General features: G+C 38.5%; 3 protein-coding genes and 2 pseudogenes across 3 annotated transcripts; 2 read left to right on the top strand and 3 right to left on the bottom strand.

Moving 5' to 3' along the window:
* The first annotated feature begins 972 nt into the window (after positions 1-972).
* LOC126800220 (regulatory-associated protein of TOR 1) lies at positions 973-10,622 on the top strand. Its single transcript, XM_050527536.1, has 23 exons — positions 973-1,625; positions 2,653-2,755; positions 3,126-3,208; positions 3,292-3,450; positions 3,540-3,656; positions 3,782-3,936; positions 4,092-4,246; positions 4,355-4,499; positions 4,579-4,657; positions 4,788-4,889; positions 5,464-5,547; positions 5,647-5,757; positions 6,078-6,431; positions 6,537-6,726; positions 6,936-7,499; positions 7,662-7,982; positions 8,078-8,201; positions 8,536-8,669; positions 8,774-8,919; positions 9,017-9,118; positions 9,283-9,368; positions 9,591-9,738; positions 9,860-10,622. The coding sequence occupies exons 1-23, from the start codon at positions 1,329-1,331 to the stop codon at positions 10,196-10,198; spliced, it is 4,098 nt and encodes a 1,365-aa protein (XP_050383493.1). The 5' UTR covers positions 973-1,328; the 3' UTR covers positions 10,199-10,622.
* A 1,005-nt stretch (positions 10,623-11,627) lies between these two features.
* On the top strand, positions 11,628-12,746 carry LOC126796721 (uncharacterized; annotated as a pseudogene).
* A 646-nt stretch (positions 12,747-13,392) lies between these two features.
* On the bottom strand, positions 13,393-17,811 carry LOC126800231 (TOM1-like protein 6). The gene is made up of 9 exons (XM_050527551.1): positions 17,408-17,811; positions 16,748-16,826; positions 16,557-16,655; positions 16,047-16,160; positions 15,613-15,776; positions 15,394-15,475; positions 15,232-15,317; positions 14,820-15,107; positions 13,393-14,565 (listed from the first exon to the last, which is right to left on the bottom strand). The coding sequence occupies exons 1-9, from the start codon at positions 17,536-17,538 to the stop codon at positions 13,677-13,679; spliced, it is 1,932 nt and encodes a 643-aa protein (XP_050383508.1). The 5' UTR covers positions 17,539-17,811; the 3' UTR covers positions 13,393-13,676.
* Positions 17,812-22,087: 4,276 nt separating this feature from the next.
* LOC126800273 (protein LURP-one-related 15-like) lies at positions 22,088-23,084 on the bottom strand (annotated as a pseudogene).
* A 173-nt stretch (positions 23,085-23,257) lies between these two features.
* LOC126800270 (protein LURP-one-related 15-like) lies at positions 23,258-25,151 on the bottom strand. Its single transcript, XM_050527599.1, has 3 exons — positions 24,638-25,151; positions 23,790-24,014; positions 23,258-23,653 (listed from the first exon to the last, which is right to left on the bottom strand). The coding sequence occupies exons 1-3, from the start codon at positions 24,905-24,907 to the stop codon at positions 23,507-23,509; spliced, it is 642 nt and encodes a 213-aa protein (XP_050383556.1). The 5' UTR covers positions 24,908-25,151; the 3' UTR covers positions 23,258-23,506.
* Positions 25,152-25,576: the final 425 nt, after the last annotated feature.

The following is a 25,576-nucleotide window of genomic DNA, read 5'->3' as shown; positions in this document are numbered from 1 at the left end:
AAATCTCATCAGAGTACGTTTTACTAATGGTGACAGTAACTTTTGGTGTATGTGACAATATCTTTTATGTCATTATTAAAGTTTGCCAGAGTTATGCGGAAGCTGCTTGACACCCTGCCAGAGCCGATAGGTGTTTTTTGGAACATTACTAGAGCTGGCCAGAAGTTGTCAGAGTCGGCCAGGATCTCGCCGAAGCTGATAGAAAGGCGTTGGAGATCTTGCTGGAGACCTAGCTAGGGAGGAGATAATATTTGAGTGTTTTTATAACTCTAATGACAGTCTGTAATTTCATTCAACTTTAATGCCTATAGTAGAAGCCATTTTATGAAAAAAATGGTCTTATGTAGAAAAAATGTTTGAGTGTCCTTAATTTAAAATATAAGCCATGAATTGGACTAATATGTAATTCATCATTTTATTTATCGGAAAATCATAGTATTTATTATTATTTTTTGGTCGTACAGTACACCCAATGAGCACTAGAACATGAAATGACAAAGTAAGACTTAGAGTAGGGTAGTGGTAAAGCTGTTGCCTGATGGCATAGGAGAAGGCGTAGACCCCATGAATGGTTTTTGCCGGGAAGGACAGTCCGAATAGAGGCCACAACAAACTCTTGTCCTAGAATATAGCTCTTAGCAAAATAAGGGAAAAAAAGAAACACCATCCCTACAGTAAAATCAGAGTATGACTGCCCCTGACACTGCTGACTTGGACTGTCCCCGGTAAAAAATCGTACCACCAACACCCCCTCTTTAAAAAAATGCGTGCCGACTAAGAATGGTTTTTAACCGCACCAACCTTCGCTTTCTCGTCAGAGGGGTAAAACAATAGGAAGAAAAAACCGTACAGAGAAGATCGGAAAACGGGCCCGACCCGTGACCCGGACCCGATAAAGATCTCGCCAAATTAAACACACTCTCTTTCTCTCTCCTCCATTTGTGCTTCTCTTTCTCTCTCTCTTTTTTTATTTTCATTTTTATTTTCTCTCTCTCACGCTGTGCCGCCACCATTGTTTTATGCGCTTCTTCTTCTTCTTCTTCTTCCTCTTCTGGCTCGGCTCGTAGGGTTTCTAGGGTTGGCCGGAGGCGAATTTCCGAGCTGGATTCTCTGTCGTTCCTCAGGCGAATCTCCATGCGCCGCTGGTTTAGCGGCTTCGTTGATTAGAGCACTCACCTCTGTAACAAAAACGAACCTCCACTTCTTCCTCTTCGTGTCTCGATCTCAATAGGACTCTAGGTTTTCCGGCGGCGGATGGTTTTTCGATTACGGCGGAGGTGTTGATTCTGAGTGCTATGTGTGTTCTTGAAGGGGTTTTGGTGATTTGAATGGCATTGGGGGATTTAATGGCCTCCCGGTTTTCGCAATCCTCGGCGGCGGTTGTCTCCAACCACTTCGACGACTGCGATTCTAGCCACAACGACGGCGATTTGAGAAGAGACTCGGAGACTGCGAGTAGTAGCTATGAGAATGCCACCGGTGGTACGGGGACGACGACGACGAGCATGGCGTACTTGCCCCAGACTATTGTGCTGTGTGAGCTCCGGCACGACTCGTTCGAGGCCCGAGTGCCTACTGGTCCTTCTGATAGCGGTTTGGTTTCGAAATGGCGGCCCAAAGATCGAGTAAGCTTCCCCTGTTTGATTTTGATGTTGAACAGTTTTGATTATAGCTCTAGTGAGTGTTAATTTTAGGATCAGTGACCTGAAAATTATTTGATTTTTCGCTTTGTTTTAGCCAATGTAATGATATGAAAGGTGAATTGATTATAATTAAGTAATTGATGTTTTGTGCTACAACGTTTCCACATTTGCGTGCTGACTTTGGTTGTACTGATTGTAATCATTGTATGATTTCCATTCGTTGAAACGGATTCGATTAACGGCTTTTATACTAGCAGTACCTGTCAATATGTACTTACTGATGATAATTTGATGGATATCAAATTATTTGTAGACAAAATTCAATAGTTCTATAAAATATAAAAGGAAGTGATATCCCGGAATGTATGATGTGGCAGGAAATTACGGTATTATGGTTGGAACACTTCGATGGATTATATATGACCAATTGAATTTCCTGTAGTTTCTATTACTGAGATGGAGCGACTTCAGAATTATTATACTTCGGATGAACTCCGTTTGACAAAATTTTATGCATGGCTTTTGGAATATTTAAATTTTTATAAAGTATCTTCCGTCTCTATTACGCAGATAAGGGGTTTCTAGAAGTATTGGTGATACTTCTGATGTTATTAGACCAAGAGATTTGATGTGTAAAGTATACTTCTTACATCATTGGGGAGTTCAACATAGTTGCCTTTGGATGCTTAGGATAGTAGGGGTGGTTATTGAGCTGTTTCCTATGTGAGTGGCTGCCTGTCATCTGATGTGGTTTAATATTTGGTTATGTAGCTGTGTTTTAACAATGCATTATGTATATGAAGTTCTTACTTTTGCAATGTGCAATTATGCTGGTATGGAAACCAATGACCAATCCTTAATGCATGGGATTTTGTAAATATTATATAATATTGTACTTGAAATTTACATAAGTTAAGTTTCTTGGTTTAGTATCTGCTTGTAGAGATCCAAAAAGCTTGTATTGATCATGTATATGACTGCTGCTTTCTAACTTCCAATTTCTGTGCAGATGAAGACAGGATGCGTAGCTCTAGTATTATGTTTAAACATTAGCGTTGATCCGCCCGATGTAATTAAGATATCTCCCTGTGCCAGAATGGAGTGCTGGATAGGTGCTATTATGCTGCTATTTTTTTTTCTATTTCTTTAGATGTTGATCATGTATTGGTTGTTAACTTCTTTTTTCTTTTTGCTTTATCCTTCCTAATGTTGATTATTTGGTTTTGTGTGTTAAGTGTTGTGTCGAGATCCTTCCATTACTTAGAATGCTCAAAGCGCTCGAATTCAAAATCGATATTAGGGACTATAATTATGTTTTTTTGTTGCATATGTTCATATTGTTTGATAAAGGTCTAAACATATTCTGTTAAAATCTTTCTGCCACATACATTTGTTTACTTCCTCATGTTGCAATTTATTCCTCAGTGAACGTCTCATTTATACTGGTTGAGGTTTGTTCATGTTTTCTTCTGTTTTTTGCAGATCCATTTTCTATGGCTCCAACAAAAGCTCTTGAAACAATTGGTAAAACCTTGAGTACACAGTATGAAAGATGGCAACCAAGGGTGAGTGAGTCCGCTGGTGCACTGTTATTTTTCTAGTCTTGTTTTACATTGAGTATTGATTTTGGCTTTTACAATTCTTACAGGCTAAATACAGGGTCCAGCTTGATCCTACTGTTGAGGAAATCAAGAAGCTTTGTAGTACATGCCGCAAATATGCCAAGTCTGAGAGAGTACTTTTTCATTATAATGGTCATGGGGTTCCCAAGCCAACTGCTAATGGTGAAATTTGGCTATTTAATAAGGTTTTTACTAAATTGAAGCCTTCTGTCTTTATGATGCAATGTTAATTTTAATTTACCCTCTGTCATAACGTTTTTTTTTTGGGGTGCAGAGTTATACACAGTATATCCCCTTGCCAATTAGTGACCTTGATTCCTGGCTAAAGACACCTTCAATCTATGTCTTTGACTGTTCTGCTGCTGGCATGATCATCAATTCATTCAATGAGGTATCTGACAATTGAGTTATACATGTTGTATGAATTGATGTATGTCTTTAATATTGCGATTTGGTATAAAATTCTTAAAGTCTCCACTTCTGAATAAATTTTTCGACTACTTGTTTTTGGCTCAGCTTCATGATTGGGCTGGCTCTAGCTCTGGATCTCCAAGAGATTGTATCCTGCTTGCTGCTTGTGAAGCACATGAGACTCTTCCACAGAGTGCTGAATTTCCTGCTGATGTCTTTACTTCGTGCCTCACAACTCCCATCAAGATGGCTCTAAGATGGTGAACTTATTTCCTTGCTGATGTCTTTACTTCGTGCCTAGCTATATTCTGGCATGCTATCATTCCAATGTCTTGTATGAATGTGATGTATGTTTCATTACGTATCAATAATAAGTTAAATTGGGGATTCTAATTATTCATTTGTTATGTCTCAGGTTCTGTACACGATCCCTACTGCATGAGTCTCTTGATTATTCACTGATAGATAAAATTCCTGGCCGTCAAAATGATCGGAAAACCCTTTTGGGTGAACTGAACTGGATTTTTACTGCTGTCACTGACACAATTGCTTGGAATGTTCTTCCTCATGGTAATTTTTGAATTTATCATTTGGTATTCACGTTTATGGTCTATCATAGTCTAATATCTTCGAATCACCTGTTTATTTACAGCTTGTATGCATATATTTGTTTTGCAGATCTTTTCCAGAGACTATTCAGACAAGATTTGCTAGTTGCCAGCCTGTTTCGAAACTTTTTACTTGCCGAGCGGATTATGCGGTCTGCAAATTGCTCTCCGATCTCTCATCCACAGCTGCCTTCTACTCATCAGCACCACATGTGGTACTAAAGGCTATAATTCTTAAGTTTATGCTTCATCTGTTATTGAATCATTCATCACTTTTTTGTGTGCACTCTGCAGGGACGCATGGGACATGGCTGCTGAGATATGTCTTTCTCAGCTTCCATTGTTGGTTGAGGATCCTAATGCTGAGTTTCAGGTGCTTCATATCATTGTGGATTTCTATGCATTTGCATGATTTGTCTATCAAAATTTTCTGTGGATTTCTTGTGCAGTGGTGTTTATCATATTGACTTCGACTTTCTGTAACTTTTTTTTTGTTATACCAGCCAAGTCCATTTTTCACCGAGCAGTTGACTGCTTTTGAGGTATGGCTGGACCACGGGTCTGAACTTAAGAAACCGCCGGAGCAGTTGCCTATTGTTCTTCAGGTCTGATACTCTACGTGTCACTTGAACTAGTTTGGGTTGACTAAAAGCTTGGAGCATTAACTATTAAAAACATTTGAAGTCATCCTATCGTATTGAGTTTTGGTTGCCATGGTGGGTTGACCATGGTCGTAAATTGTTACTGAGGCATCCTTTAGGATTTTACACCATTGTTAGTTGGTCATCTACTATATTAATATTAGTATAAATATGCACACCATGGTAATATAAATACATTCATTATAGCCTGCTGCCGATTTAACTTGGCAAAATGACATGGTAGTCCTAGGAAGTATTGGTCAAGATTATTTCTATTTCCTTTGTCCATTCAGTGATGACTGGCTTCTTGGCATCTGTCTCTGCATGCCAAGTGCTTCAAGAAAAACATTACAAAAGAGATAAAATTATCAGAAGAAAAATGAGAAAGGAAGTAGGAGAGGTTAATTTATAATAGTGGGTGTGGGGAAAACGTGTGGGTCTGTTAGCATTACTTAGGAACCTGATTTTCTTATATATATATATTCTGCTCATCTAATTTTGAAATATTGTTAATCCTCGTGTATCAACTATTTATTAGGTTTTACTTAGTCAATGCCATCGGTTTCGAGCTCTAGTTCTCCTCGGAAGATTCCTTGATATGGGACCCTGGGCTGTAGATCTGGTATTTTTCTCTTGAATTTCCATCCCATATTCCATCTGATGAGTAATAACTAATCACTAATGAGTCATTACTATTTCAAATCATTTTTGTTTTATGTAGGCATTGTCTGTTGGAATATTTCCATATGTATTGAAGCTGTTGCAAACGATGACACCCGAACTACGTCAGATTCTTGTATTCATCTGGACAAAAATTCTTGCACTTGACAAGGTATATCTGGATCTCTGCAGAACATTCTTTGCAAGGCAATACTACTATGATATATTTATCAACCACTATGATATACTACTATGATATGTATAGTGTACTGAATGTCATAATGTCCCTTTTGGGACTTATTCGGTGCTTTATCATTCATGTCTACATGTCCAGTTTATCATTGAAATGATACTTGCCTTAAACCTTATCAGCCAAGTCTGTTCCGTTCCATTTTATTTATGTAACGTCTTTATGAGCTACTTTTCAGTTTCTATACAACAGCCCTTTTTTGTTAGATTGGTACTCATGCTGTGCTGTTTCATGGTTTCCAGTCATGCCAGGTGGATCTAGTGAAGGATGGGGGTCATACATATTTCATCAGGTTTCTTGACAGCATGGAAGCATACCCAGAGCAGCGTGCAATGGCTGCTTTCGTTTTGGCTGTAATAGTTGATGGCCATAGACGTGGCCAGGAAGCTTGTATCGAAGCAGGTTTAATCCATGTTTGTTTGAAGCACCTTCAGGGCCCAACACCAAATGACACCCAAACTGAACCCCTATTTCTTCAGTGGCTTTGCCTTTGTCTTGGGAAACTATGGGAGGATTTCACAGAGGCCCAAATATTTGGTTTGCAGGCAGATGCTCCTGCAATATGTGCTCCTCTACTTTCTGAGCCCCAACCAGAGGTTTACTTTTTTACCATTTGAAGACTGTTTTTGTTCTTTAACATATCACACTTTGGACCTTACGTTAATGTTCTGTCACTTAGTTATTGAGATGATTTACTTCAGGTTAGGGCTTCTGCTGTTTTCGCATTGGGCACCCTGCTTGATGTGGGTTCAGGATCAAGTAGGGATGGCAATGGTGGAGATGATGAATATGATGAGGATGAAAGGATCAGGGCTGAAATTAGTATCATTGGAAGCCTATTAACTGTTGTTTCAGATGGGAGTCCTCTTGTTAGAGCAGAAGTTGCTGTTGGTATGCATGAGCTACTTTATAGTCATATTTTTGTGGTTGGAATATTCATTGCTTAGTAGTTGTTATGAGATTTTGACTACCAGTTAATGGTCGCATAGCTTGTATTGCTTCCTTTCCATTTCCATTTCAAACATTAGGCTGTTATCTACGATGAAGAATTATCTAGTGGGAAAATGTATTAATGTATGATTTCTTCTTTGTTTTGTCAGCTCTAGGACGCTTTGCCTTTGGACACAACAAGCACCTGAAGTCAATTGCTGCTGCATACTGGAAACCACAGTCTAATTCTCTTGTGACTTCATTTCCTGCTATGGTAACTATTAAAGGTCCTGGTAGTGCTTCATCTCAGATTGGTCCACTTTTGAGAGTTGGCAATGACAGCTCATCGGTTCGGGATGGAAGAGTTTCTACCAGCAGTCCCCTGGCAAGTTCTGGAATTATGCATGGATCGCCATTGTCTGACGATTTATCTCATCATTCTGATTCTGGAATATTAGATGATGGTGGGAGCAATGGTATTGTTAACCATTTGACACCCAAACCCCTGGACAATGCAATGTATTCTCAGTGTGTAGTAGCTATGTGTACCTTGGCAAAAGATCCATCTCCACGAATTGCAAAACTTGGTCGCCGTGTATTAGCTATTATAGGGATTGAACAAGTGGTGGCAAAACCTGTAAAGTCCACTGGTATCAGTGTTCGACCTGGTGATTCCATTACAGCGTCTCCAATTGGATTGGCTCGATCATCTTCATGGTTTGATATGAATGGAGGTAATAGAATTTTATGGACCAAAAATGTTAATAAGTTGGCATGCTCTGTTATATTTTTTCTCACATTCAGCTCCATTTTATGACAGCATGTTGCTTTAGGTGTCAGATTAATCTATCACTGCACCTCATCTGAGTTATTTGGTTTTCCACTGTTATTGGCAGGTCATTTGCCTTTCCGAACTCCACCTGTCAGTCCTCCTAGGCAAAATTACTTAACTGGAATGCGGAGAGTTTGCTCCCTAGAATTTAGGCCTCATCTAATGAGTCCAGATTCAGGATTAGCTGATCCTCTTTTAGGCTCTGGGGGAACTTCTGGTGCCTCAGAACGAAGTTTTCTTCCTCAATCAACAATCTACAATTGGAGTTGTGGTCACTTCTCCAAACCACTTCTTATAGTGGCAGATGACAGTAAAGAAATTTTAACTAGAAGAGAGGAAAGAGAAAACTTTGCCATGGAGCACATAGCTAAATGCCGGCACTCATGTTGGTTTTCCTCTCTAATCTTTCTGTCATTTATGAGTCCTAATTAAATAGTATTTGGTAATGAAATTAACATATACTTCCATGTTATCGGTCAGCTATTAGCAAGCTTAATAACCAAATTGCAAGCTGGGACACAAGATTTGAAACGGGCACGAAAACCATCTTACTGGAACCATTCTCTCCTATTGTAATTGCGGCTGATGAGAATGAAAGAATCAGGTTTGTAGGATTTTACTTGTATTCAATTTCTTTTGGCATTTTGAAATGTTCATGAGATATAGAGCTTAACTTTGTTAGGTAGCATCATGTTGACATGTTTTTGAAATAGAAAGCCTCTGTTCTATCTTAATTCTGGTTCTTTCTAAACCATCTCACGAAGATAAAAATACAAATGTGGTTGAAAGTCTTCAACTTATTACGGCTTCTGGTAAAGTGTGTCAAATAGCTGTGACTGCTGTTTGTCATTTTGTTAACAATGTGAGTGCAATTTTTCTGTAATTTTTAAGTGATATATCAAAAGGGACTGATTTATTATGTCTTTATTGTTTTGTAGGGTATGGAATTACCAAGAAGCCAAGGAGGCTATCCTTCTGAACAGCTTTGATAACCACGATTTTCCAGACAAAGGAATCTCCAAGCTTTGCTTTGTGAATGAACTTGACGACAGTTTGCTTCTTGCTGCTTCAAGTAAACTTCTACGCTAAGGGATATAAATTGCTTGGTTAGGAAGCTTTATCAGTCCAAAAATTCCTTATACTTGCCACTTATTTTCTCTGTGATCATATTTACAGGCGATGGAAACGTTCGGATTTGGAAAGATTATACTTTGAAGGGTAAACAGAAGCTTGTTACAGCATTTTCTTCAATTCAAGGACATAAACCTGGTGTGCGAAGTCTGAATGCTGTTGTGGATTGGCAGCAGCAATCTGGATATTTGGTATGCTTGCTTAAGTTATTGTGCTTATGGTATGATGTACATTTTGTCAATTTTCCTTTGTTCTTATTGTGTACTTGCTTCATTTTTACGTTGATAGTATGCCTCTGGTGAGCTATCCTCCATCATGCTTTGGGATCTTGAGAAGGAGCAGCTTGTTAATTCTATTTATTCTCAATCAGATTGTAGCATTTCAGCATTGGTGAGTTATACCTGATCACGTATATTATGTATGCTTGCTTATAATTAGCAGTGTTTAATGAATTAATTTGATCTCATTAAACTTATAATTTGTTAGTGTATGTAATGAACTTACTGGAAAATTAATTTGATGATAAGCTATTCTGCCTTATCTTATCTGTGTAGGCTGCATCTCAAGTTCATGGAAGTCAATTTGCAGCTGGTTTTGTTGATGGTTCTGTTAGGCTTTATGATGTGCGAACTCCTGAAATGTAAGCACTCAAATTATCTTGTTGCATGATGCAAACATCACCAGTGGACTGCCTTTGATTTTGTAACTATTCTTTTATATACGACCTAAGGATCTATCCTTGTTTGCTATGACCGCTGTTCTTTTTGAACCTTTGGTCCTTTATATTGACATATATTCTTATTTGTTTTGCGATGGGAAGTGCATTCAGTTGATTTACTTACTGTGCCTCCTTTATACTTAGGCTTGTCTGTGATATGCGGCCGCACCCTCAAAAGCTAGAAAGAGTTGTAGGAAACGCGCAGAAGATGGAAAGAGGAGGTGTAGGGAACACTCAGCAGGCAGAAAGAGTTGTGGGGATTGGCTTTCAACCGGGGCTTGATCCTTCTAAGGTAAGAAGTGACAATTCTGTCATTGGCTATGATAAAGTATATTCCACATGGTCCATTTGCAGTATGCTTGTACATTTTTTATCTGTTACTGTAGCTTATCTGTCATGTTGCCTTCGTACAGATTGTAAGTGCATGTCAGGCTGGTGACATTCAATTCCTTGATATCAGAAATAGTAGAGATCCCTACATTACAATCATAGCTCACAGGGGTTCACTCACAGCATTAGCTGTTCATAGACATGCTCCGCTCATTGCCAGTGGCTCAGCCAAGCAGCGCATAAAAGTCTTTAGCTTGGAGGGTGAACAATTAGGCACCATTAGATACTACCCTTCGTTTATGGCCCAAAAAATTGGTCCAGTTAGTTGCCTAGCCTTCCATCCGTATGAAGTACTGCTTGCTGCTGGTGCTGCAGATGCTTGCGCGTCAATCTATGCCGATGACAATTCCCAAGGTAGATGAAAATGCAGATTCTTTTATGATTGGTTGGATAAGCCTTTTGTATTGGAAGGCAGTGCAAATAGATGGAGCCTCAATCGCAAGTTTGCTGTTGAGGATTACGGTGCTATTGAGGATTACTTGGTGCATCTGGACCATTGTGTGATACGTTCCACTGCGCTAACTTTGCTATTGATGGGTCTGGAAGTTCTGGAAAGTATAGGTAGGGTGCGCTCTACCATGTGTATGCTATAATATTCATTAGCCTCCGGTGTTGAAGGTCACATTTGTAGGAATCAATTCCTGCTTGTATATTGGGGGCTCTGGAAAATAATATGTTATATAGGTAAATGTGTGTAAATATCCTTTTAATGTTTTAGATCCCTCATTTTCGTGTGCAATTTTTCTTCTTCTCCAATTTGTAAATGATAAAGTGATTTGAGGTTCACATCTAAAATCAATTAGCAATGGATAGAGTGACTTAAACCCTTATAAATTCACAAGTTATGTCTCAATTCTCAATGTGATGTATATTCTCAACACGTTCTCACGTGTTAAATTTTCAAGCCATACACGTGGATATTATTTTGAGTGATGTGGAGTTCGTGTGGTCGTTTGGGCTTCACATGTGGACGTGGGTAACCCGTTCTGTTCTAATATCATAATAAAGTGATTTGAAGTTCATTTATAAAATAAATTGATAATGGATGAAGTGATCTAAATTTTTATAAACCCACGTGTGTTATTGATCATAATGATAGTGTTGCATGTAGATGGGCTATGTGGGCGAATTTGTAACTGCCTTTTCACCTCATATCTCACAAATTATAGTATTTCTTTTTCCTTTGAAACAGCCACTGGTGACCTGTAATTAGTTCTTCAAGATACATGAGTGTTTCATTCTCTCATTCTCAGTTCGGTTCGGTTTTTGGCTCAAATTGAAACCGAACTACTTTGATCGGTTTTTTAGAAACTCAAACCGACCATTTCTAACTGCCTTTTCACCTCGTATCTCACAAAGTTTTTTTCCTTTGAAACAACCACCGGTGACTTGTAATTAGTTCTTCAAGATACATTAGTGTTTCATCCTCTCATTCTTGGTTCGGTTCGGTTTTTGGCTCAAATTGAAACCGAACCACTTTGATCGGTTTTTTAGAAACTCAAACCATTCACCGAATCAAATTAGTCTAAATCGAAACAATTGGTTTAACTGAAATTCGGTTCGGTTTCGGTTTGGTTTCGGTTCACACCTCGTATGTAATTTTTTTAAAAAATTTCAAGATGTGGGACTCGAACTCCTATCCAAAGATGATGCCACAAATCACTACATCACACGCACTTCTCATTAATAACTATGTAAAAGATTATATTTACTCATTTTGATAGATATATTCAATAAAACATCAAAATGTCAACGTTGGGATTCAAACTCGTGACCTAAAATATAACAACCATGCGCTCTACCAACTGCGTTAGACAACCTTCTATAGTTCTATGTTATGTTTTGTTATTTTTTGTAATAATACCCATTATTTATTATTTTTTAAATCCATTAAATTAAATTCGGTTGGTTATGTTTTAAATCGGTTGGTTTAATCACGTAAATCATTTTCAAACCGTTTAAACCTATTTCGGTTCGGTTTTCTTTATTTTCTAAACTACATTTCTTCAGTTCGGTTATCCATACTATATTTTCGGTTCGGTTCGATCGGTTTTTCTTATTTAATCTGGTTTATGCCCACCCATACTCGCCACTCTTACCCTTGCTTTGATCTTGGATTTTAAGCTATAACAGGCGATTTTAGCCCAAGTCCACATTCAAGATTGCAAGGCACCTGTGAATGAGAACAATCGACATACCAGAAGTCCAGAACACAACCCGCCACCGTTAAAAGAGTGTTTTCAGGGAACATATAAATACATTGGTTTCCCCTCATGCAAAAGAAAACTGACTGCCTGTTTGTTTATCACACAGATTTCGCACATATTCTCCGAAGAGTTTTTGTCACACATAGGCACTTAGACTGTTGCAGTGCTCCATTTGAAGCTCGAGAACATGAATGACTTTGACTTGGGCCTCAATGCTTTAGACTACGAAATTTGGCTCTCTGAGGTCAGCATCGGAGGCGCTGAGCTCTCCAAATCTGCACACTTGCAAAAAAGGGTACCACTTTTGTTGATGTTCCTATTACCTTCCGGCCTAAGGATTTTGGCTCTGCGCTCTGGGATATGATTCGGGGTAAGGGTACTGGCTATACCATCAAAGGCCACATCGATGTTGACACTCCCTTTGGGGCCATGAAGTTACCCATTGTCAAGGAGGGGGGTACTACACGCCTCAAGAAGAGCAAGGAAGACGGAGGTGATGACGATGATGAGGACTAGAGTGGGAGGGGTTTGGCATTGGCATCTGCTTGCAATCAAACTAGTGGCTGTTGCTTGTTGTCTGTTTTTCTGTACGAGTATTTTAGAAAATAATAATTATTAAGGCGCTTGAACTTGAAGTTTAAACTTCTGTCGAAGTTTATTATCTGTTTGCAGAAAATGTTGGATAAAATTTAAATTTATCATATATATATATATAAAAAAGGGCACTTAGATCTACACTGCTATCAGTTATTACAACTATGCAAGTATATGCACCTTTTCAGTTTTGTGTGGAAGTTTTTGTAGTTGAACCAGGGAATTGTTTGGGTCTAAAGAGACGCACGTCTTCGTAAGAGTTTGTTCTCCATGCAAATATAGCATAGCAGCTCAAATGGGAATTCTGAAGTGTACCATGCAAACCCAATTCTTGGAGGTCAATCTTTTAAGGGGTCGAAGCCATTGAGATGATTTTGGTGCATCCTTGCCTGGTGAAATTGATCACCAAAAGAAATAAAACTCGTTGAGTCATGCAAACGGACCAATCCGTGGGAAGCAAAGCCTCCAGGGCCCCCACAACAACCACCACACTCCGATAGTCCGATTTTCCCTTTCTAGCAATCTAGCATGACTATATCTTCATTTGAGATCTATGAATTGAATGAATTTCTCTTGTTTTTCCCTTATTGCAATTAAGGATAGATTACCTAGTGCAAATATATATATGCAAAGATATATGCAAAAATTGAGCCTCCCGGCTGGTATAACTATCTTTGGTGCTTAATGAAAGCCGGTTTGCCACATACCATTCACAACACAAATATGAGATACTTCAGAGGCGAGAAGATGACTCAGAAATCATCAGTGGGTGAGAATAGAGAATAACATAACTACCTTAACTAGTACATTATGAGGAACCACCAGAGTCCTCAGTCACTTAACAATACTAGTAATAGAAAACGTTTAAGAAATGACAAGTCATAGGAGCAATGAATCTCCGAATACTGACAATTGCACGGCTACGAGCCTGCCAACCTAAATAGCATCCAGTGCATCTGAAATAGAAGATGAAGAAGATACGGATACTGACTGAGGTGCAACTTATATTCACATGGGGTGTTTAGTATATGCCAGCATTTCACTTTCTCCCGCCAACCATACCTTGGCCTGGAGTTCCAGGAAAGCCAGATGATGGGTTGCCGTTTGACACCTTAAGCTTTCCATCACCGTTGCCAAAAACATTCAGATCTTCAAATAATCGGTACGAGGGAATGAAGGGCTTTTGGCCTGCAGCAGTTGAGGGACTTCTAGGACCAGAATTTGTGGGGAAACCTCCGTGATTATCTAACCCAGTGGTTCCCCTAGCAGGAAAGGAACCATACTGCTGCAGAGGCCTTGCTCCTTGCGCCGGCATATAAGCTGTTGTGTTGTTGTGAGGAGTTGCATACATATTATTGGCAGACATATGATTTTGGTTGTTAGGATAACTAGGAGAAGATGCCCATGGTGGAGCAGGGTAGGCAGAAGAGTATTGAGGATACTGAGGTTGAAACTGTGACTGGAATTGAGGTTGCTGCTGTGGCTGTGGCTGTAAATGTGGCCTGAATTGAGGTTGTTGGGCCTGAGGTTGTGCCCACGGAACAACATAGCTGTTGTAAGATCCAAGCCCGGGATTTCCAGGATAAGCTTGGGAAGGATATGGGTTGCCTTGTGGAGCGGGAGAAGCAGGTATCTGATGCACATTACTGTTTGATGCAGGAGTGGGGGGAGGGATAGATGCTGCAGGAGGGGGAGGGGTGTCATTGGAGATTGTTGTTGTCGACAAAGTGATACTCAGTAGATCGATTAAGTTCTGCTCTTGGGTGCTCTTAGTTGGAACAGGTGGATCAGTTGGAACTAACGCGTTGCTTGGGACAGATGTTTCCATTGATGCAGCTGTAGGAGGATCCATGCTCACTAATGCTAAATCATCACCGGAACCATTAGGTGTGCTTTCAGCAGGCTTGGAGGGGCTTTGTCTGGAATGCCTGCATTCAATAGAACAAGCAATAATTAGGAACAAGAACAATCAGCTTAAGAGGGGATCTACGTCCACAGTACTTTATGCACCATTCATTGGTCATGCAAATTATCAGTAAGGTGCTTAATCACAATGGGCCTCGAGTAATGGAATTGAATCTTACATAAGCAGTGACAAAAAAAAACAATGCATTTTAATGACCCTTTAGAAAGAAAGAAAGAAAGAGGACAGAGAAAATGACAACGATCAGTCATAGACAACCTTCGAGCCAGCTGTGCAAATTCATCTTCCTCTTCATCTTCATCAAATTGGACCCTGGATGAGGAAGCAACTGGTGCAGATGAACTAGCTTCAGGTCTTGGACTGGAGTCACTAGTGATGGAGTCTTTAGTTTCAGTGTGCTTGGAACTGGATGTGGGCATTTCAGCTGGTTGAGGACTAAAGTTTGTAGTTGGCACCGGTGAGCCAGAAGCTATAGCATCATTCCTTGCGAGCAAACTTTGCAGACTGTCGTTTAATTCAAGACCCCGTGCAAGGAGTTCTTCATCTCTGCACAATGCAGATTAGATGATATCAAATATTGTACCAGCAAAAAATAAAAACATTTAAGCAAGCAAAGACCTGAATAGAGTATAATTCATGATCAGTCAGAAGGAAAATCCAGGAGCCTAACCCAGTTGTAGTTAGCATATTAATCAGCTTTTTCTGGTTGCCACGACACCGATCGACAAGTTCAACTATGACTTCATCTTTTACAGCCTACAGACACAAATACAAAGGTAAGCATCATATGCATTACTTATCAAATCACAGATGACCAAATTATTCTGCATACCAATCGGTCATTAGGATTCATAGCTCGCAGCATCTCACTCAAGAGCTCCATAACATTGCTCATCGAATCCAGGCTTGACAAACTATAATAATATTAAAAGAAACATAAATCAATGAGCAACAGCATAAACAGACGATTAATCCTTAAAAAGAGCATTGATAAAGACAGAATAAGGAAACACAAGGGACATTCAGGGAATTATGACACTGCCAAACTCACGTTAAATTTTCATTTTCTGTGGCCATTGTCTCATCGAGCCTTCTTGAGGAATTGCTAGGCATTCCATATCCAGCTTGAGAAGGTCTTGGTACTGAATTTGTAACAGGTGGTGCAAACATCGGAGCTGCATCTACTGAATGCTTTGGAAATTCAACTCCAGCCCGCTGTCATTCAGAAATTGAATAATTGTTGGTGTTAAGGTATACATACTTCTTAAGATTTTCATCATTCTTTAGTTAACGCACAACCTAACAGAAATCAACATATCAATGAGAAACACTGACATAGTGGATCGGAGGTTCTAATACATAGGTTCAGTAAAACACACACAAGTCCGTATCCAATTTTAATTGTTAGCTACCTAGGCATGAGATATGAAGAGTGAAAAACAAAAGTAAAAACTGAATTGGATAGCTAACTGCAGTAGTGCATACCCTTAGCTCATCATATGCCCAATAGTACTGAGGATGCTTTCCTGAAGGCCCACCAAATGCTGCTTGCCAAGAGTCCACCAATATCAAGATCTTATCCCTTACCTGCATATCTGTCTGCAGTTCCATACATATAAGGATTTGAAGTGAGATACGACTTCCAAAATCAAGAAATACCAAATTCAGTATAAAGCATGTACGAGACAAAAGATCAAGAACCAACAATGCCGATACAGGAAAATACTATGCACAGAAGGAATGTTGTTAAAGCGCAACTGCAGTACATTGGAATAGCTACACTAGAGGCCATTTAATCCATTTTCATTCTTATATCTTGTGCATGGAAAAACATGTTGGATTTTGCAAAATCATGCCCTCAAAACCCCATAGATCACACAATATAGCTTAAGAGAATATAAAGCTTATTAAAAAGGACTTCCAAACAAAAATCAGGGTGTGTATCAAACTCTTGAGAAACATAATTAAGGTAACAAAAACATCTTGTAGACTTACCTTCTTCTTCACAATTTTTACCATCTCCGCTAGTATATTCCTCTCTGCAATTTGGAAATGGATATAATCACCACAGTTCTTCACCATTGTCTCCAATAGCTACAAAGACAGGTTCATCACACAATTAACCAAGTGAAAAACATGCAGATAACACAAATCTGAAGCATGAGATTGTTTTAGAAAGAACTTACAGTCAAAGCAAGGAATTGGATTTTGGGGTTCCTATGCTGTAACCTTCTTTTTACAGCTTTTACCACATCCTTTGCCTGCCTGAGAAATCAAACACAAACCTCATCAGTGAACAAGCATAACTGAGCTTTTCACTATTCAAACTACAAACATTTTTTTTCTTCTAAAATAAATTGTGGAAATCCTTCTGTTTAAAAACACAAAAGGCCCTTCCATCAGTTTCAAGTCCCATCAAAGGGAAACACAAAATCCAGAAACAAATTGCCAAACTTGAATCAGAAGGAAAAGATAATCTGCACTACAAATTTACATGATCTGTATAAAAATTGTACCTCTAAAATGATTTTTTTAAAGAAAATAATAAAAAAGGTACAATCTTTATAGTCCTCTGTTTCTTGAATTCACTATTAAGCAATCCATCATCACTCAAAACAAAACAAAACAAAAACACAACTAAAACTCAAACTCAAAACAAGTTTAACTTTTGTTAGAAAATAAGAAAATAAATAATTAAAGCGTGAGTTTCATATGAACTAAGCAGTACAGACCATATATCAAACTTAAAAGCACATAAATTCCCAAAGTCAACCAAAAAGACCAAAACAAAGCCAAACCCCCAAAAAAAAAAAGCAACGAGCCTTGATTAGCATATATATTCATACCACTGATGAGAATTCACAGAATCACAGATATCGATGTTCATCGTCCAATCAGGACTTATCAGAAGATCACTCGTCGCCTTCTCCACCGCCACGGTGACCGCCGACGACGTTGATGACGTCGCCACTATCATCTTTCTCTCTGTTCTTCCTCCTCCTCCGACGACGACTAGTCAAACTCTTCAATTTCCGCTTGACATTTCCACCCGCCAAGCTCCTTATGAACCCTAGAGATATATAAAGACTGAACCTTTGAGAGTGTTGGAGGATAAAGATTGAAGCTTTTTGGATTAGAGAAGAAGACCCAATACAATGTTTTTGAGGGCTTAAATTTGTTGGAGAGAAAAAAGCGTCAAACAATTGTTGTAATCCTATAAACACTGTTTTCGAGCCAAGTTTCCGTATGCTTTTCCGGTCTCTCTCTCTCTTTCTATATCTATATATATATATATATATCTTTGGTATTTTCCCCCAGCTCACCCACCACGTGGCGTCCCCTCCTCCCATATACGGTCGCTATACGTACACAGACACACCTATGTATTTAGAGATTTTTGGTTTTTTAAATTTTGAAGTGAATACTTTTACCTAGTAAGTGGTGGTGATAATGAGCTTGAAAAGTCAGAGAATGGAATAATCTAGGGGACTGACTTGTGGATCAGAAGACACTATTGTGTAGGGAGTCCTTATCGGGGCCGGGCTTTGTTGTCTCTTCTATGGTGTGCGACACTTTTATGTGTAATAGCCAAGCGAGTAATTTGAGGCTAGGGAGGCAACTAATTGGGATTCCGATAGAGAATTATTGAGAAATAAATTTATCGTCAATTTTTATTATACTTTTATAAATAAATATTAAATATTTTTTATAATAATTATTATTATATATTTGTTGAAAAAAATACATTTGATATTTATTTATAAAATGTGCAAGTAGCCATAATAAAGTTGATCAACAAATTTACTTCTTGATTATGGTGTCATTTCTTGTCTCATTACCTAATGTTATGGTCTGGTTTGTGGGATTAGCATTACCCGTGTTGTTCTAGTAAAGCTTTGGTAGGGGTTTGGTGTTGATGCTATTACTTGGGAAGAAGATGATTCTCTTACTAGGCTAGGAGGGTTTATACTATTTCATGTCTATAACCTTTTGATTATTGAAGTAATTTTAAGCACATAAAAGAATGAAGTAAAGTAATTACACATACATAGTGCGGAAAACTCTCTATGGACTCTCTGTCGATTCTTTTAAAATTTATCTATTTGCCACACAAAATACAAAAGTACGAGTTTGAAGCAAAAATAACTTGTATTACAGCCGTTCTACGGTAATGATCAAATCAAGGGTGAAAAATTGATTATCCCCGGCTTGGTCCCTTTTAAATGAATGCCCCTTTTGCATGGTTTCAATATGAGATTCTTTTTTGAGAATGAATTATCAATATGAGATCATGAGATTCTTGGTTGCGTTTAGAATTATATTCCTGGCAAGATCTTTGCTTATGTTCTAGTTCCATCAGAGTACTGACTCAATGAGGTCGAGAAGATGATAATCTGATCCTTTTTGATGGGGCTCTACTGCTTTAGCCTGGAAGGGTACTGCATAGCTAGTTGATGGAACTTATAATAGAATAGCCTGCACAACACTTTGTAGGTGCATGTGATCTGCACTATTACATACACCACATTGGTACACTTCAAGGCATATGGTGAGTAGAGCAGTAGAACTGTAGGAATGTGAACTCGCAATATGAATTATTCTGTTCTAGTATATATTGAGACGTTGTCTTCAGTCTATACTCAATCCTGCCCTAATCAAAGTGGTGATCCTACTCTGCTTGGTTTCAGTTTGTTTTGATGTCTTTCCTAAATTTATGTATAGTACGTTTGAAAAGTTTTAATTAGTAGTATTATAAAGTTGATGCAATTAGCATTTGATGCTGGTAGCCTCTCCTTTCGTTATATATATGAAAGAACGGTGAAATGAGGTCGTTGCTTGAATTTGGAATCGTATTCCTAGAAGGCTTAAGTTCATTTTATTCATGTTCCATCAAGTGGGTCAAATAAAAATCATTGAGATCACAATCCGTGATAAACTATTGCTGTTGGATATGTTTATGTACGTAATCTTTAATACTGTGTGTATTTAAAAGGATTTAAAGGAATAATTTACAACATCAATAATGCATAACCATCACCATGATAATACTAATGCAGTTAGTAAACAAAGTGGATGACTCATATAAAAAAGGTTGCAATGTTGGAAACTACATGAGTGGTTTGGTCCTGGAGACCTTTGACTTCGGAAGTGTGATCCGTGTATGTCCCCTGCCGATCATAATATTAATTTTTGGCGTGCAGGTGATTACCAATTTAACCAGCAAGCTCTATTATTACTCGGATTCTTCTTGCCTTCAAAGCATAGTAAGTGGTGAATAGAAATCAAAGGGTAGAGTTGGTCATAAGTCATTACCAAGATTTGCACTACGCATAAACCCTAAATCTGCAGGAAGAGCTTGGGTTTTGGTAGAGTTCAAAGGCTAGAGTACGTCTACACTCATTGCTATTCGCATTTCAGACAAGTGTGAAAGGAATTCCTCATGAATGACGGAATGTTCTGTAGTGTTTAACTGTTTAAGAATGTTGAAATTTCATAGTCAAGAATCATTAACATTCTATATAGCTCGTCCTACCTTCGAAATTTCTATAGCGCGATGAATTTCTCAGGATCTTCCGTCCTATTATATATAGATGTACCAGATTCCATAAAAATGGACACGAAAGACATGCATTTCACATCTGTGTGTCAACAGTGACCAGCTAAAACTCGATTTATAATAGATTTTGTGCGACGGAGACCCTTGTGCAACACATGTAAATTACTGGTCAAAGTTTTGAAGTGCATTATGTCCGTGAGCTTCTAGGAGGGTTAATTTACTTGTTCTAGCTAGCTACTCAGGTAGAAGTCATAATCAATTTGATATATCACAATAGTTTTCCCAGTGGTCCTAAAGTCATCCAAAAAAAACATAGTGGTGGATGTTTTCTAATCCCTATGATCCTACCACATGAATTGTGATATAGACCAGCGCTGTGAGGTATGAATAAGAAAGCATGTTTGTCCCTATTAATGTCAAGTACAATCAGCCTCCAATTATTGCGTACCACAATAGTGGAGTCGATCGTGCTTCTACCTTACCATCGAATATCATTACGCTACATCTTGTTACCCTGTAAGCACCAGGCATATATTTCTCACATCGTCTAATTAATCAACATAGTTATTCTGTCAAGCTTGATAGCTCGATCAATGAGATTAATGGCGTATATAAGTACAATGAGATTTATCGTGCACTTGGTGGAATTTTTTTTGAAGGACACTAGGTGGATTTAAGTACAATGAGATTGATGGCGGATTTGCCCCAAACAAACAAAATATTGAGCATTGCTTCAGTTCTGGTTCAACTAGAGCATCATGATCTGATTCCCCATTTCCTCATCCTTGTGCAGCCTTTCCCTTTCATACCGATGAAGACAAGGAGCTATCAGTGAATTCTGTATGCAAGATAATGTTGATATAACAGAGGAATTAACGTAACCTTAGTTCACCTATATACATGGAAAAACCCTAGATGCCCGACGTCAATTTCCAAGTCCTTGGTTATTATCATCAACGGCTTATTCCCCATGATTATGTATTAAACTTTCGTTAATCCACATATGAGACATGACATGCATGCATGGATAAATAAGCATGCTAAACGAGACCTCATGATCAAGATCGACTTGTACAGTTGCATAAATCAATGTAGAATCTGTCAACTAATTTTGATCTCACTTTCATATTATCACATACTCGATCTATTACGTACTGGCTCCCAAAAAATCCATATACAGCTAAAGATAACTTGATGTAGCAATGAAACTATCAATACGATGAAGTACACGGAACTGACACCGTCTTATTGCGCCTGAGCAGGTGATCCCGGTGTCTAGTGTACGGACGTCGTTCTCGGATACGCCTAGGGCTGAGCTTGGGATATGAGAAGCCAACCATGATATTCTTGTTCTTCGCTTTTTCCTGTAGGTAATGAACGATTAGCACGTTAATTAATTCAATTCTTTGGTCATTATATGAGTTTTTTTTTGATACGTTGGTCAGTGTTTGAGTTGAACTGTTGAAGTTGGAATGGTTGGATTCTAGCTATCAAAAGAAATTCCGCTTTTGCATAGATAATGCCGGGATGTGAGAAGGTTGTATATTCATTTGAGAATTTGGTCTACTGGCAAATATCTCCACGGTACAATAGTTGGTGGTTAAATTAAGTCAATATCGGTACACTAATTGATCCATTCGTCACATTTGTTGCAATTAAACACATCCTTTCCTAGAATTCTACCAAAAATTATAGCGTCTTTAATTTCTACCTGTCGTCAGTTTGTCACTTTGTCATCCATGGTTAGATTGCCATAGTATCTAATCATTCTATGCTCTTTGCTTTCGCGAACTTAATGGAGAGTTGTATCTTCAATCTAATTTTGGTCCAGATTCCAAAAGCAAATGCAATCATAAAATACCTACCAGAAGTGACAGGATCGGAATAAAGCGGAAAATTATATATCAATGTTTTGGTTGTTTCGATCGGGTAGAGACGTAGAGTAACATACCACATAAAAATGTGATCATCAGTCTTCTCCTCTTCGGTCCTGGTTAATCTCATGAAGAACCACCACAACAGCATCTATGAAGGCGAAATCAACTTGAGGGTACACAGTCACTGCAAACACATCCTTTCCTAGAATTCTGTTCTTAATCCCGCAGTCCTTATGCATCTGCATCATTCATCATTATCATAACCAGATTTTATTTACTAAATTAAAAAAAGAAGTAAGAGAAATAACTGATGAGTACTTGGGAATAATATTCAACAACAATGTTCTTACTTGTCCAATGATAGTGTTGTGTTTAGAGTATATGGTGCATGCTCTGTCCCTAATACTTCCTTTGACCTTGAAGTCTTAAGCTTCTTCTTTACCAGCCAAGAACACATCTAGTTCAGTCTTAAATTGGACATGCCCTGACTTCTTGGCACTGAAAAGTAGATATTTGCTGTCCGAGCTATCTCCTTTATATAGTTGCCACCTCCTATGTACCGTCATAATCTGAATTGGAACACGTTTAGCGATATAATCGTAATGTAATGGAACTACTGGGATTAACATGGTTTTTATACATATAAGAATGAAACAAAAGGGTACGCCAATCTGGTGGAAGTATGGTGTGAGGATATCCCCCTAAATCTTAGCTTCTATCTTCGTCTTAATGCTGCTTGGAAGAAATGAATAATAGGTCAGTATATATCAGATCGATGTACAGATTGAATGTTTGATGCCTTCATATATATACTGTACCTTTTGTTGGAAGGTGAGGATAGGAATACCAACACTGTTGAGCAATCGTCTGAGTATCATGAAGGCCGAAACAAGAACCTTTTACGGTGAACATGACTTTTCCATCAACATCGGCCACTGTGAAGGCACCTTCCTTGATGGCCATCATCTTCTCGGAAATGTACAGAATCACAGGGTACGATGCCAAGAATTGTGAGCTAACCACAGATATAGGTTTAAAGAGCGGCGCAGCGCTTGGTCCAGCCGAAGGCATAGGCACAGAAAAGGACATTGGTACATACAGACGTGCACTTGCAACTCAACAACTTTTAGACGAAATAGATGAGTTTCAGTTCATTCACGCTTTGGGATAATGAACTTAGATGGACGCATACAATCTTCTCATTCCTTTATATAATGTTCTGTTAATATATAATTCCTTTCTTAGGAATGCTGATCCATAGATAAAGAAAGAACTTCAGTCAATTACAGATCTTATAAATAGGGGAAAGTAGATCAAGTCAACTTACAACATTCTGTAACTTATAAAGATCCATATAATTTATTCATTTGTACTAGATGGCCCGAAGCCAGAACACAAAATATAAGTACATAGCTACACAGTTCACTGATTCAGTGACAATAAGGGAAATCACTTATTCTTATCAATATATATAAGTAGAAAAAAGAGGATCATCAATGCATCAAGCATCATCAGTCTTGCCCACTTCTGTCCATGTTGATCTCATGAAGGACAACCACAATGGCAACTACAAAGGTGTAATCAACATGAGGATACACAGTCACCGCAAACGCATCTCTCCCAAAGAACATACTTTTAAGATCATGTTTCTTGTGCATCTGCATTTGACCAAATACCAAGCATCAATCAGCCTTAAAGACTACAAGAGAATTCTGATTATCCGGTCATCGGTCATTCTATAATGTTAGGACTACTTATATTAGTCATGCATGACGATCAGAGAATGATTCTTACTTGTGCAATGATAGTGTTGTTTCTATCATAGATGGTACAGGCTCTTTCCCCCCAGCTTCCTCTGACCTTGAAATCGAACGCTTGTTCATTAGTATTACCAGCCAAGAACACATCTAATTCTGTTTTCATTTGGAGAAGGGATGCCTTTTTGACACTAAAGAGTAGATCTTTGGTGTCTGAACTGTCTCCTCTAAATACGTGCCATCTCCTATGTGCCGTCAATATCTGAGAATATACATAAATAGATGTCAAAATCAATCAAATTCAGCTTGATGCAACCTAAGGTATTCATTCTCTTTGGTTTGCATAACTATTCCAAAGATCTGTAAACTATCATATATAAACAACACAATTGTATACAGAAAATGCACAACAAGTCAACAACCAATATGATTCAGCTCATAGTCTCCATGGGGTCCATTAAATTCTACGTATTAAATAATAGAAGACAGAGCTCGGAAAATAGAAGCAGGGCATATATATAAATAATAAAATTATAGATGTGCATAGAGCACCATCCAAATACCTAGAGGGAGTAGACGACAGTAATTTCATATAAGTAATTCACAAACATAAGACATTTAGATATAATTACTGATGTTTTAATCCCAAATCAAGCTAGACTTCATAGCATTCCTCTAGTTGGTGTGACATGATATACAGATCGATGGAAATGAATCTAATTCTTCTAATACAGACGGTACGTATAAAACCGCTGAACAAACAGTAGCCAATCACCAGCACAAACCCTAGCTTACAACGCAGGCCGGCTACTTAAAGCAGTAGCAGTAACAATACTAAGTAAAGAATATTGTTAACAGGATTCACCAACAGTTAAAAAAAGTTACCTTTTGTCGGAATGAGACAATAGGAGTGCCGGCGTTGTCGAGCAAAGTTCGACGATCGTGCAAGCTGAACAAGGAGCCTTTGATCTGGAACATGAGATTTCCATTGATGTCTGACACAGTGAAAGCACCTTCCTTGATCGACATCATCTTCTCTGTGATGATCAGATCCACGGGGTAGGTTGCTAGGAACTGCGGGCTGACCACCGTCAACGGGGTTTGCAGAGGCTGAGCACTCGGCCCAACCCCAGGCATCGGCACGGCATACGCCATCGTATCACTCACCCAATGGAGTCAAGTTTAACGCTTTCTGAGTATATCGATCACCGATCGGATCGATACTAATATTTATGTGGTTAGAATTTTGAGGTGGACCTTCTGATGTGTTTGTTAAGCATATAAAGAGAGTAAAAAACTAGGAAAGAAAGTGCCGGACAAACTTGTACAAGGTATAGGAAATTAGGGACGTGTGAATTAAACGGCACCGCCTGCAGGTATAGCTTGATTCTAAATTCCAACGTATCTGCAGGCTGTGATTTTGCTTCTGCAATTATCTGTTTTGTTAATTAAACACTTTGATAACAATTTGGGTATGTCGACCACTACTACAATAGTGGGCAAATGACACATTTGGCCCATTAAGTTTGCCACACAGAGAACAAAACGTGGGCGTTTTGATGTTTTAAGTGGAATGTAGTTGGTCTTGAAGTGAAGCAAATTTGTCGCTTACTCTTATTGTGTCCATCTAATGTCAGTTTCACACAAAAATATCAAGTACTCTTTTTCTAAATAAATTTATAACTATGGTTATTATAAAAGACACTTGTAATTTATTTGTGAGGTGGATGCAACAAATTTGTTTGCGTCTTGAAGACTGTTGATGAGAGCTATCCCACAATTGCTCATAAAAGCATTCCAACCGATTATGCATTTTTGGAGAAA

Source organism: Argentina anserina, chromosome 6 (genome assembly GCF_933775445.1).
Source record: "Argentina anserina chromosome 6, drPotAnse1.1, whole genome shotgun sequence".
Lineage (NCBI taxonomy): Eukaryota > Viridiplantae > Streptophyta > Magnoliopsida > Rosales > Rosaceae > Argentina > Argentina anserina.
The sequence above is the reverse complement of the archived record's forward strand: the minus strand, read 5'-3'. Positions and strand labels throughout refer to the sequence as shown.